Here is a 14791-nt window from a genome sequence, read left to right as displayed (position 1 = left end):
TTACTTTTCCTTTTTTATTGTTTCTCGTCGCTTTTTTCAATTTGTATAAGTTTAGCTTTTGTCTGTTTTTTTAACTTTTATAAATTCACCCTTTTATTTTGTTTATGATTTTAATTTCTTTCCTTTTTTTATTGCTTTTTACGCTTGTTTTCCTTTTATTATCTTTTTGTTTGGTTTGTTTTTATATACAGTCCAGCTTTTGTAAATTCACCAATTTTTATATATTTTTTTGTTGGAATTTAATTCTCCTTATGTATTGATTTTCATTTTCCTCCCTTTTATTTGGTTTCCTTTTGTCTTTTTTTTAAGGTTCTAATGAAATGGTGTGTTATTTATTTGGTAACGGTATCGTATTCAGTATATCACCAGAGACATATTTTACATGTATTATATGTCTCTTGTATACCATTATATAATACTGTATACCATACTGTGTTTTTGTTAATTTATTATTGTAACGGCTTTAAATACGACACTCACTCATTTGTACCAGAGAAGCAAAAACAAAAGATCATTTGAACCAAATGATGAAATAAACCAAAAACCATGAAACCATATAGTAACCTCATGCAACTGAAATTTGAGAGTCCTCATTCAGATTTGAAGTTTTTATGTGAACACAGGACTTCTTATTGATTTCCAGAACCAACGAACAACATGTGAACGATTCCATGTCAATGAAATCATTTTAAAAAAATTGTCTTAAGTATAGATACATGTTCACTTGTAACATATTACAATTTTGGTAAATTATTTCAATTCTTAATCATCCTTGAAATATTTTTGAATATTTTTAAACAGTTTTCCTTGAAGCTTCCAATCTTTTTTAATGAACCTATGTATCTACACTCTAGACAATTTTCTGTATAATTTAAAATACATAAAATGAAAATACTGTGAAAATACCATTTATTAAAATTACAGCGAATTTTCTCGCCATCTATGCTATTTTACAATATATTATATTTACATATAAAACTTTCAACAAAAATAATCAACATTTAGCACATAAAAAAATAAATATTAAACAATATAAATACGCGAACAAAGTTCTTGCAAAGATTTACCTTGAGTTCTGAGACAGTTTGATAAACACACACGATAAGTTATAATGTTATTGTCCTATTATGTTGCTTGAAGCCGTAATTGTCCTGGATATTGCGGTGCACAGTAAGGATTCTGCTGTAATGATGAGTAGTTCGGCAAATTGTTGGTAAAACTACTTGTTAATGCATTGTTCGATGGTGGTACGGAATGAACGTTTGTACCAGACAGATAACCTCCTCCTAGAGAACCTGTCAGAGAGGAACCAAATGAAGATCCAAAAGAATTGGTGATGTTACCGGTATTGTAGTAAGATGAGTAAGCGGACGTTGATGGAGCATTCCAAGCTTCAGATTTGGGCGGAAGTCCATACTGCTGTGTTTGATGAAGGCCCTGTGGAAATGATGGCAATGCTGGCAATGGGTACGGTTTGTATCCCGATGGTGGTCCACCATACAGATTAAAATGTCCATATGAACTGACGTGTTGAATATGTGCCTGTTCTTCTTGTTGTTGTCTCTTTAGTTTAAATCGTTTGGCTCTTCTCAAAAAGCTCCCATTTCCAAACATGTCTCCACATCCGGGATGTAATGCCCAATAGTTTCCTTTACCAGGACGCCCTGGTGCTCGGGGAATTTTCAAAAAACAGTCATTCAAAGATAAATTATGACGGATAGAATTTTGCCATCTTTGTTGGTTTTCTTTGAAATACGGAAAACGGTTCATAATGAAGCTGTAGATTTCGTTCAAGGTCATCATTCCAGAAGTTGAACTTTCTATTGCCATGGTAATTAAAGCTATGTATGAATAAGGTGGTTTAACATCAGCAAATCGTCTCTTATGTTGCGACATGGTTGAAGTTCCAGAAAATTGTCCATTACTTTCATCATCCTCTTCATCAGAAGAATTTATTGGAGAAGAGTCATTCTTTTGTTGATAAATATCCTCGCTGCTTGTATCACAACTTCTGTCTGGAACTTCTGGTCGGGATGTTGAATGTAAGAAGCTGGAATCAGATAACATACAAGCTGGATTTTCGTCGTTCATGTCGAATTTTCTATGTAGATTTTCCATAACCATTCTGCACTATAAAGTTTTACTGGTTGCACTTCCAAAACGTAACTTCAATATTTTTTCAAATGTTCAAATATGTTTGTTCAACTCAAATCACTGAATTATAACAATAATGTTGTTTGGATAAGTAAAACTTTCGCTACTGAAAAAATATTTAGAAGAAGTTGTTTTAAGCTCGTTGGACAGAGGTCAGCGTGATTTTGATTGGTCGACAAGGTCGTTTTTGACTTTTTACAATTTGAATTGACTTGTAGATATTCTTTTGAATATTTTAATTACCTAATAATAGAGTTCATGAAGAGTAGCCAGTGGTCATTTGATTGACTAATCTAATCCCGCCCCTTTCTACACAACAATTGTCATGACATGTAACGGGACTTAATCCGTCCGCGGGCTATTTTGTAGGTGGACCAAGTTTTCTTCAACTTTGAGTCACAGAGTTATTGTTCCAGTTTACTTTTTAATTTTATATTATTTTCTTTATAAACATTTATTTTGCTTATTTTTCATGAAACAAATAACATTGACATTAATCATTCATTAATCATACTGAACACATTCTGTATTTATTTATTTTGAAATGAACACGGGTAAACATTAAAACAAATTGAAAAATATTTGAATTACATGTAAAAATATTTCATGATTGTTTATAAAATATTTGTTCGGTTAGAAACGATTTAAAATTCAATATTAACACTACAACTCATATTTTAGAATACATTAATCATATGTGTAAAAAAAGATGACGGTTAGAAGTGCGCAATAATTCGTTATGCATTTTCCATAGGGAACCACTAGTGATTCATATTTTACATCTTGGACAATACACAAACAAGGAAAATTGGAAGCAGTTCCTTTTACTAGCAATGTTAGAGATGTATAACAGTTCAAAAATATGTATTGTCAGACGGCAAATGTTGACTCAAAAAGCAGTTGATTAAGACCTTCTATTTTTTCGCTATCTGAAAAAGGCATTTTTTTATGACCCGACGTACATGAATTGAAAATGTATCCTGTACTTTGTACAATATAATTTAAATTTTGTGTTGATCTTTGAAAATCTAGATGGATAAGCTTCCGATTGAAGTAATTCCACCCCCGTTCAAGATTCTATTCGGAGTTCCATCGTGGGAAAAAAGTTGCCGGTAAAAAATTATAATTGCCCCCTTGTTAACTATATGTCTCTAACAAATAAATAGTTCAGTCTCCTTTTATACTATTATCATCTTTCAAACCGTTAGAAAAAGATGGAAATTTTTCAACCGTTTTTGAAGTGTTTTCTTCTATATATCGTGCAAAATTGAACTTTGGTTAAAACACCAATTTGAAATGTAAAGAGTAATAGAGAGGACTGTTTATCAGAATCTGTCCAACATCTTGTAGTATGTTTTCTAAATGAAAAGCTAGGTAGTTATAAATATGCGACTCAAAGTGTCGGTCTTTTACAATATAGGTATTTTTATTTTACACTATTATGTGTTTCGTCTGAGAATATGCATGTAATTATATGTGTGACTGGACGTTCAGCAGCCTGCAGCCAACAAATATATCGAATTTATTAAATGTTACGAATGTGAACCTCAAGGAATTGCGAGGAAATAGGCTTATATAATATGTTTTAGTTCTCCATAATTTCCAAACGACTTTGAATCTTTAAGAAGAATTGCAGGATTAGATTATGCACTTTTAGTTCGAGAACATCATCCCGCACTTCCTAATATTTATTCGAATTTTAAATTCTTTACGATAACTTAAGCTTCATAAAATGTCCCATCAATTTGTTAAAACAACTAAAGTTTGATAAAAGGAAAATCTTATCTTGTCTAAGAACCAAGTTAGTCATTCGGTTCCAGATTTCACTCGATTTTGAAGATTTTACAAAAAAAATGAATTTGATTTGCGGGCTTCAATAATTTAAAATTAATACGTAAAAAATTACCATTTAAGACTTCAGACATTAATATTTTATTTATTTTTGTCTAGTTGCCATTTTTACTTTGAATGATACAAATACAGGGTATATTGAAGCCAGCTTTCCAATTTTCATCATTTTTCAAGAAAATGGTACTTTAAAATATTACTACGTCCGTAGCACTCATGCTGCGATACTGCTGAAGCCATATCGCGGATGGTTTATATTTGTTTATTCTGGCTGGTTTGAATTTAATTTCCCATAAATTGGGGGAAATATTTTTTTATTCGACTGTAGATTTTTCATAGCATTGTCATTCGAATCGGTAAACATCAAATATTTCAATAATCTTTTTTAAGTGTTTAATATTTTATAAATCCAATTACTTTTTATGAGATCAAGATTAAAGATATTGTTTACATGGTAAACAATTTACTAAATAATGCAAATACAAAAAAGGTACTTCAGATTAATTACGATCAGTCGGATTAGAAAAAAGTTAATTTGTATTATGAACTAACAAACAAATTGGATAGAGAATTATTGCGAGTAAATGTATATCTTAAGAGTTAAGTCCAACTTTTTACACATAGATGGAAGTCGGTTGCTTTTGGGTAACAGCTTACTCTAATGCCTCAAAGAGAAAAAACTTAAAACCACAGATTTAAAAGATTTTTGTATCTACACGAATTCTTAAGCAAACTTTTTTAACGCCGCTTTGAGAAGAGATAAATTTCCCTTAATTTTGTGTGGTATATTGCTGTGATATTATGACTGAAACATATCATTTGTCAATAGCATTATTTTTTCATATATTTTTTTTTATAGAACTGTACAATATTAAATGTTTTTTTAATGAATAAGGATCTATGTCTTCATAAAGAATATCGAATATCAAGCCTTTTTACATTTAATCTGTTTACCTCTATGATTCCGAAGACAATTGTTGTATATAGACGTAAATTGAACTATTCTACAGTAAAATCTTGATAAATGAACATGGAATGTGAACATCCCTTCTGAAAAATAATGAAATAAGATGTACATGTCGTGCTTTTATTACTGTAACAGTTATTTGTTTTGTTGGTAGATTAACAGTAGATATAAGAAGATGTGGAATGAGTGCCAATGAGACAAATCTCCATACAAGTCACAAGTTGAAAAGAAAAACCATTAATGGTCAAAGTACGGTCTTCACCAAGCATATTCTTGAACAAAAGTATTTCGTTGTCCATTTTCGCCTGTATATTGAAGCTCCGATGTTTGCTTTAAAAAATGTGGTGCTAGTAGTACATGTATATGTTTATAAAATGTCCAAATATTTTGTGAAACCCACATATCAAATCAAAACCAAGACTTCAGCTAATTTTTGCGTTATTTGGTCTCTTGTGGAGAGTATCTCATTGGCAATCATACCACATCTTCATTTTTATATTTAGCAGTGTGTTTATAAACCTTACACGTATCATAATCACAGTCTGTCAAGGAGTCTTTAATAAAAAAAAAAGTTGAAAAAGGTAGACGATATCTATTGACATCATCTTGCCTAAAATATAAATATTATTAGGTTTTGTACAAAATATGCACATTTCGAAATGTGTTATTAATTATTAGTCTTGGAACATACAAATAACATTAATTTCTATCTACTAAATTCAATTTCACCTACAAAACTTCATTATTTTAAAGTAAAAAAGGTACTATTTTTATTTATTGTTTTCGAACATTGATTAAACAAACTGAAATATGTTATATAAAGGTTATAAACAATAACAGTTACGGTAAGTACGTATTAATTATTAATACAGTTATTCAAATAAATATGTTTTAATGTAAATATATGTAAATATCAAATATAAGTAAAGATGGATTATTATAATCGTTACACGCTGTTTTTTATAATCGCATTTTTACGTCTTAATAATAAAATGTAAATGAAAATTCTAAGAATAAAAATTTGATTGCAGACACCTTATGTGTTGTAAGAACACTGTCTTACGAAAAATTATATATTTATTATTTTGATATGTTTACCGACAAAGAAATATTTAATTTTAATTGGATTATTTCGTTTTAATCATTACAGACATAGCTAGACAAATGTGATATACTGATTTTCCCATGCCGCTTTAATTTTTTTTTTTTTTCAAATTAATCTTATATTGTTGAAAAAAAAAAAAAATTGCAGAACCAAGGAGATTTCGAATTTACGAATTTTTTCGTATTTTCGAGTCTTCTAATAACAGGGAAGTAACTCGTGTATTGACACAGAAGAATTTCTAGAATGTCATGTCAGAATACATATAAAAAAGAAATGTCATCAGCGATCAGCTGACATATCACACCTGTAATTATTACCTATTAGCCTGTCTTACATTGCACCTTTGTGTTTTGGAAGACACGTGGTAAAAGTTGATAAAGCAATTACAGAAAACAAGAGAGCCTTGAGGGGCTACCTGAAAATGTCATTGACCGTGAAATTACTTTAATTGTAATTCTTAATTCAATATTAAGTCATATTATTTTGATGTTTATTTAGTGATGAGTTTACAAATTACAAGCTTAAACTGGAATTATGACATAAGTATTCTTCACTGTATTTTCACAACAATTTGATGTTTATTTTATACCACAGAAATGTCAGAAAATCAAGACAGTAAAATGACAATTGTAGAAATACTGGTAACGATACAAACAATAGAAGAGAGAAATCAGAATCAAAACAAAACAAAAACTTAATAAATACCCCATACAAAAGAAAGCAATTACAAAAAAAAAAAATAACTGACACCAAAAAAAGGAAAAAAATAAAAACGTGCAGGAAAAAGAAAATTACAATAGAAAAGTATGAAATGTTTTATTTTGTTGCGTATCATACTATATTAAAGTTGTTTCTTGTTTCTGCAAATCGCAGATGAAGTGTTTTGCTAAGGTACCAGTATTTTAAAATAAAAGCAGACCCTTTCAAGTTATCTTTAACAACCATCCGATGGTACCAGACAACACAGTAAAAAGATATTATTCATGAATGTGTGAAGTATGTGAAATGCTTTCTTGATTTAGATACAAGTTACTGTAATGACAAGTTTTTGGTAATGTTTTATTTTTTTAGTTTGACTCTAAATTTATATCAAGAAGCATTCCTCTTTTACTTTGATGAGATTTTGAAAATATAAAATTGTTTTCAACGAATAAAGACAGTCCTCTGGCATTTGAATGAAGTCTGCGAATCTGTTCTTTTGGATTTTAGACTAAGTGTTAAAACTGAACAACACAATGTTAGTTTGGTCGAAATTTGTCACATTTATTTTTAGTTCTTTGAGATTTTAACAAAAGTCAGAAGTTAGGTGACATATTTTGGATATTTGCTAAAGGAATCTGACCATTGTCCGAGTCTCTGGACAAATAAAGAGACCATACTTGTTACACTATCAATGCTAAAAATATTTACATTATTAATCAGAGTAGAATCGCTAAATCACAGATTGAGTACAAATATTTGTTCAACTTTTGAAGAAACTAAATAGAAAAATTTCAATTAGTTAAATCTATGTATCAATTTGACTATATATTGTTGTAACTGCTCGTTAAGGAGACGGGAGTGCTTGTTAATAATTTCATCTCTTCGGTTTCTGATCGTTCCCATGCCCAGGTGCGAGGTCCAAATGTGTATTTAAAATGACGAAGTTTTAAAAAATGGTCTTAAAATTTAAAAGTATGTTTGTTCAGTAAACATTGACATAATTTAAAACATCTGTGGCTTTATTGATTGTAATGCTGTTTTTGTATTTGGAGGAAATGCCTGTTTTTACGAATATCAAATACTTCCGACTTAATGTACTTTGGTGTATACAAAAATATGTTGTTTTTATTATATTTGTGTAAGGAAAAGAAAAAATCATAAACAATGGAACTAATGGTCATCTTTTTTTTTAAAGAAAAATAGCCTCATATACAATGATTAGTTTAAGTAGAAGACCCTCCCCCCACAATGTTTCCTGACAAACAAAGATAACACTAAATCTCAAACTGTGTGCTATAAGTGGAACATGAGCTGTTTACCCTTCCGCAGCACCTGATATCACCCCCGTGTTTTAATGGGTTTCGTGTTGCTCCGTCTAAGGAGTCCTATGTTGTGTTTTTGGATACTATTGTTTTGTCTATGGTTCTTTTCAGTTTTAGCAATAGCGTTGCCAGTTTATTTTAATAACATGTTTGATATCTTTCTTCTCTCTTTTAATTGTTATGTCTTATAATTTTAAAGACTAGTAACATTGATTCGCAAAAAATAATACAGGTGTCAACAGATTGTAGAGCCATGAATGTGTAGATGTATATAACAATAATATTTTATAGTTTGCTTTTAATTTACTGATAACAAAATCAATATTAATACCAATTAAAACAATATTCAAAGATATAATTATAGTGATGATTTGGTAACCTTTTGGAATAAGTTTATTCAAAGGATCGACGAGATTAACAGGATCGTTTCTAAATTTCCGGGCCCGGTAAACAAAATCTCCGAAGCGAGGATGTATTATATGTTATATGAATGTCTACCTATATCTTGGCATGACAAAAGGTTTTTCTCTGACTGTTTTTGACGTCTTTACACTATATACATATGATTTTTTATGTGTACTGATTGATAATTTTGTCTTATAGATGCATACTTTTATTGAATTTGTTATTGGTTTTGAACTAGCTGTCAGTAACTGCGAGTACTCTCAGGTCTGTCCTTAGTGTTTTTTTGCGTGTAAGAACCCGGTCACGCCCACTCTGTGTTTTTGTATTTCCACTGTATCCATCATATGAGTAAAATTTTAAATTTCACTTTGAAGCAAAAGTAGCTGTTATATCAAGCAGACGATGTAGTTCCGCCGCGGACTTCCCGATAAGGACTACATCATCAGCAAATAAAAGGCAATTCACTTGGTGTGAGGATAGTTCGGCACAAAAATTGTTGGCTTCAAGCATATTTATGAGATCATTCATTAGAACAGAAAAGAACCGAAGACAAGACAACCTTGTTTCAAGCCAAATTCTTGATCAAAGAAGCCTGTTTCACAACCACCAAACAAAACTTTGTTTGATACATTACTGTAAAGTGATTTGAGCAGTTTCCAACTCTTACCTTGAATACCAGTTTTCCACAATAAATAGAAAAGTCCATCACGCCAGACTCTATCGAAAGCTTTTGATAGATCTAGAAAAGCTAAACACGTTTTAAATTTTTTAGCTTTTCGAATAGAACAAATACCTTGTAGAGTAAAAATATGATCCTCTGTTTTTCTATTTTTTCTAAATGCCCCCTGAACTTCGCCTAAAATATTATTTTCTTCTAAGTAGGTCATTACAGATACCTCCAAAATTTTTCGAATATACCTTGTACACATTAGACGTTAAACTGAGTAATCCCCCCTATAGTTATCAATATCATAGACAGACCCAGCTTTGGGTAGGGGTTTGATGATGCCATTTTGCCAATCATCAGGTACAGCTTCAAGGTCAGTAATAATGGCGAAGAGATACACGTGCATCGCCACCTAACTTTAAACACTCATTGGGAATCTCATCGATACCACTAGCTTTGTGCGACTGAAGATTTCTTATAATTTTATCTACCTGCTCTCTGTCAATTTTTACTGAGATATGCGAGTCGGTAAAAACTTCATTTTTTTCTACACTTGAAAGAAATTCCTTAACATCATTTTGCATATTAAGTTTTAAGAAGAATCTCTGCCGAAAGAGTTAAAATAGTTACTCAAAACAGCATTTATGTCTTTTTCGTCCGTAAAAAAATCGGACTTATTCTTTGGGTTCATAATTTTGATTGGGGACAATACTCTAATTTTTGCCTTTTAAAAGGTCACAGAAGCCTTTAACTTTATTACAGATACCTCCAAAATTTTTCGAATATACCTTGTACACATTAGACGTTAAACTGAGTAATCCCCCTATAGTTATCAATATCATAGACAGACCCAGCTTTGGGTAGGGGTTTGATGATGCCATTTTGCCAATCATCAGGTACAGCTTCAAGGTCAGTAATAATGGCGAAGAGATACACGTGCATCGCCACCTAACTTTAAACACTCATTGGGAATCTCATCGATACCACTAGCTTTGTGCGACTGAAGATTTCTTATAATTTTATCTACCTGCTCTCTGTCAATTTTTACTGAGATATGCGAGTCGGTAAAATCTTCATTTTTTTCTACACTCGAAAGAAATTCCTTAACATCATTTTTCATATTAAGATTTAAGAAGAATCTCTGCCGAAAGAGTTAAAATGGTTACTCAAAACAGCATTTATGTCTTTTTCGTCCGTAAAAAAATCGGACTTATTCTTTGGGTTCATAATTTTGATTGGGGACAGTACTCTAATTTTTGCCTTTTAAAAGGTCACAGAAGCCTTTAACTTTATTGGAGAAGTCAACACATTTGTCATGAAATTGTTTTCAATTTCAGAGCGTTTTCCATCTTTTTAATAGCTTCCTGAACTTTGACTTTCCTGAGTTTATAAGTATTAGTTAAAAGATTGCCCGTCTCGCTATTACAGTCACGGGTTTTGTCGTGAATTCTTTAGACGGTTACTTTTTTTTCTGCTTTTAATCAAAAGGTCAAGTTCTTTGTCCTAGAATCTACGGTATTGCTTAGAATGATTTGCTTTTCCGATAGAAAAAATCAGCAGCATCATGAACGGAATTTTTCCGTTGACCCCAAACAGTATTGATATTAGATGTTATTTTCGTGATAGGCACTGATGCGCTGAAATTTTGTTTAGGGTTGACCGAAAAGTGTGCCAATCAGTATTATCGTTTATTTTCCAAATGAAAGCAGGTTTTTTTTTTAATTCTTTATACTACACATTTTTACATTTATTTCAGTCCGTATTATTACATGGTCACTATATATATATATATGTAGACCGAAACTATAATGACACGTGTAACGTTGCGACTAAGGGCTTCTGAAAGAAGAACAGTATATATAGTCTATCGCGGACCTCTGGTTGTTAAAAATACGCGTATACAATCCTTGGCAAATCGCGAGGCAATTATTAGCATATAGCTCACTTGCTTCTATAAACTGATGAAGCCTTTTACCATTATAAGATGCCAATTCACGCATGATATTAAAATTAGTAATTTGACACTTCTCGATACATTTTCCGTTAAAGTCACCCATAAGTAAAATTTCAAATATATTTCAATATACAAAAAGCGCAAATGTCCATATCTAAAAAGTGCAAATGTTCTAGGGATGGAAGCCCAAATGTCAATTTAAAAAAGCGCAAATGTAATATGAAAAAGCGCGAACGTCCTGTGCCGATATATATAAGCACAGGGTTAACACTTAAAATTTTCATTTCGATTTTCCAAATATAAAGCGCACGGCTTTAAACTTAACATTTTATTCTGAATTCCCATATATATGATGCCAACGGCCTTACATTATTTTATTTGAAGTCCCATCTATAAAGCACACAGCTCTAATTAAATATTTAAACAAGTAAATCATATATATCACCAGACTTGATTTCTTAATTTTATACGCACCAAGTGGCGTCGTCCTGGAAAGACAAAAATAAGTGAAAGATGTCAAGTTGGACCAAGACCGGTTGTAATCCACACATGCTTTTTGGGAAAATTAAACTAAGTTAATCGTCCAAAACCAATTTTGTGATATATGAACACTTATATGGATGGACAATGATAATACTTGATGCCTTGGCATTCTTAGGATATATAGATAGTCTACGCTGAAACCGCTGAAGTATCATGTAGTTTTAAAAAAAATCAAACTAGCCAAAACGAATATTTGATCGGATTAATGGAACTGTAGAAGTACAGGGAAGATTCCAGCGACAAATATTAGAACTACTATAGTGCTAGAAACATTATGATGTGTTAACGATACTATAGTACAATGTCTACGATACTATAGTACAATGTCTACGATACTATAGTACAATGTCTACGATACTATAGTACAATGTCTACGATACTATAGTACAAGGTCTATGATACTATAGTACAAGGTCTACGATACTATAGTACAAGGTCTACGATACTATAGTACAAGGTCTACGATAATATAGTACAATAACAAACATGTAACAGGTACTTCTATCAAACAAAGCAGTCGATTGACTATAGAGAGTATATAATGTTGGAAAATCTTGTCACAGCTGCAATCGTGTAGCAGATCCATTAGAAACCTGATGCTTTATATTATAACTTTATATCAAAATATCAATATTGTCAATTATTTGTGAAAATTGTTTTTCGTAGAAACATAAATATTGAGAGCAAATGAATGAATTAAAAAGAGCTACCTAAATGTTATACTCGGGAATTGGGGAAAATATTATTGGAGAAAGTAAAAATATTTTAGCATGTTTACACCTGATATACCTACAGACTTAAATCGATTCCAACTATAGAAGCAAAAATATTTTGAGGGCCAAACAAATTACTACATGAAGGCCAGAATTCGCTACAGGGGAGAAAATTTCGTGGGAATTCTTTGACATCCGATCAAGCAGAATAGTTTGAATTTATTAATCTCTTATTTGTTGATTTTTGTCAATTAAGAAATCTTAGGGTTTAATTCCCTGTGTCAATATATTCTTGTAACTTCATTTTATCCATTTCACTTTCAGTTTTAAATTATAAACGGTCATTTCCTTTTAAACAGGTGTCTCAAATTTAATTATTGTCTTCGGACTACTGGACTTAAGCTTCATTTATTAATTGTTTCTATTGGTGAACTATATGATTCTGTTGCCCAAAGGATTGTATTAGTCATAACAGAACCTTGGATTTATTTTTCTAATGTTACTAAATGCACATCATTTAAAACAACTGCTTGGCAGAACAGATACTTTTCATAAACCCAATATAAGGATAACTTTTAACATTCATAATGATGCCGCTACATACAATACAATATACAATATATAGGTGCATTGTCGACTCGGAAGCAGAACATCTTCGCTAGCCAAAAGTTACGATCAAATGGATCCAATGGATCGTAACTCTTGGCTAGCGAGGATGGAAGCTGATACGAAATAGAGAATATAAGAGGCTTTAAATGTGCAACTACAAAAGCAAAAAAAAATATTTCTGTATACATAATAAATATTTATTTAGTTATAAGCGAAACAAGTTACCAATATCAAAATATTACATTGCCACAATAAAATAACACCAGTGTGGACAGTTTTTACACTTGCTAAATATTTTAATACACCTTCCAGAATTTGTTTCTTTATATATTTAATGCATAAAAAAGTAAGTATGGGGGTGACATTACATATGAAAAAAATTTGGGCAACGAATTTCAAGGTAAAGTTCAAAAAGCACTTTATGCTCTATACAAGAAGATACAAAATATCTCACTCCCTATTGATTTACAGTTAAAATTATTTGATGCATTGGTGGTTCCTATTTTGACCTATTCCTCGGAAATATGGGGGTTTGAAAATAAAAATAACACTGAAAAATTACATCTACAGTTTTGTAAGCGCATTTTGGGGGTGCGATCCTCTACGCCAAATTTTATGGTGTATGGAGAACTTGGAAGATTTCCACTTGAACTGCAGATCAAGTTAAAAATGGTATGTTTTTGGCACAAGCTTGCAACAAACGATAAAAAAATTATCGGGTAAACTGTACAAGTTACTTTGGTACATGCATGAGCATGAAGGTTATAATTTCAAATGGTTTAACTATGTAAAATCCGTGTTTAATGACTGTGGCTTTTGTGAAGTATATAATATTCCGGAGCAAGTTGATTATAATTATATTAAAACTAATGTGAGGCAGCGTCTCCAGGACCAGTTTATTCAAAAATGGTTCTCTGATATAAATAACTCATCAAGGGGGGAATTTTATTTACACTTCAAAGAAGAGTTTTGCTTAGAACCATATCTGTTAAAATTGAGACGGGGTCATAGAGTTAATATATGTAAACTAAGGGTATGTAATACAAAGTTTCCCATTGAAACAGGAAGATGGAGAAATGTACCACGAAATGAGAGACTTTGTCCACTTTGTAAAGCTGGTCTTGGGGATGTGTACCACTATATATGTATATGTACCAATTGAGAAGTTAAAGATTTAAGGGGGAGGTTCATACCTCTATATTATTCAAAATATCCAAACGTTAAAAAAGTACTGGGTATGCTTAAATATTGTAATAATAATGTGCTGTCTAAGCTGTCAATTTTTATTCAAAAGGTAGAAAAGATGCTTGTCTGATTTAAAATTGCAATAAACAAAGATTTATTTCTGAAGATGTATATTTAAATATAAAAATGTATACTGAATGTATAATGAAATATGTTGTGATTTATATTGTGCATAATATGCTCCTGTTACGCAGTCTTCTGCGGCTGAGTTTTCTTTAATAAACTATGAAAACTATGGTAATGGTTTGGTCCAGTCACGTTGAAAACAATAAGTATATCTGAATCTGTCATGAACTGAATTACAGACAGGGGGTCTTTAATTCAGTTCATGACAGATTCAGATATACTAATTTTTTTCAACGTGACTGGACCAAACCATTACTTTACCTTGAAATTCGTTGCCCAAATTTTTTTCACATGTAATGTCACCCCCATACTTACTTTTTTATGCATTAAATATATAAAGAAACAAATTCTGGAAGGTGTATTTGAATTACAGACCCCCTTTGATAGATTAAAATTGTCCATATTTTGAGTTTTCTATAATTTTGACATCA

At 31.2% G+C, this 14791-nt stretch overlaps 1 protein-coding gene across 1 annotated transcript; it reads right to left on the bottom strand.

Moving 5' to 3' along the window:
• Window positions 1-892: 892 nt before the first annotated feature.
• Window positions 893-2253, bottom strand: LOC139518566 (protein lin-31-like). Its single transcript, XM_071310052.1, has one exon. It carries the CDS (start codon window positions 2122-2124, stop codon window positions 1126-1128), a length of 999 nt encoding a protein of 332 aa, XP_071166153.1. The 5' UTR covers window positions 2125-2253; the 3' UTR covers window positions 893-1125.
• Between the last annotated feature and the right edge of the window lie 12538 nt (window positions 2254-14791).

The sequence above is a fragment of the Mytilus edulis genome, chromosome 4 (genome assembly GCF_963676685.1).
Source record: "Mytilus edulis chromosome 4, xbMytEdul2.2, whole genome shotgun sequence".
In the NCBI taxonomy this organism is placed as follows: Eukaryota; Metazoa; Mollusca; class Bivalvia; order Mytilida; family Mytilidae; genus Mytilus; species Mytilus edulis.
The sequence above is the reverse complement of the archived record's forward strand: the minus strand, read 5'-3'. Positions and strand labels throughout refer to the sequence as shown.

What these genes read in the sequence shown, in the direction of transcription:
- LOC139518566 (XM_071310052.1), bottom strand. Translation starts at nt 2,124, where the DNA reads ATGGTTATGGAAAATCTACATAGAAAATTCGACATGAACGACGAAAAT.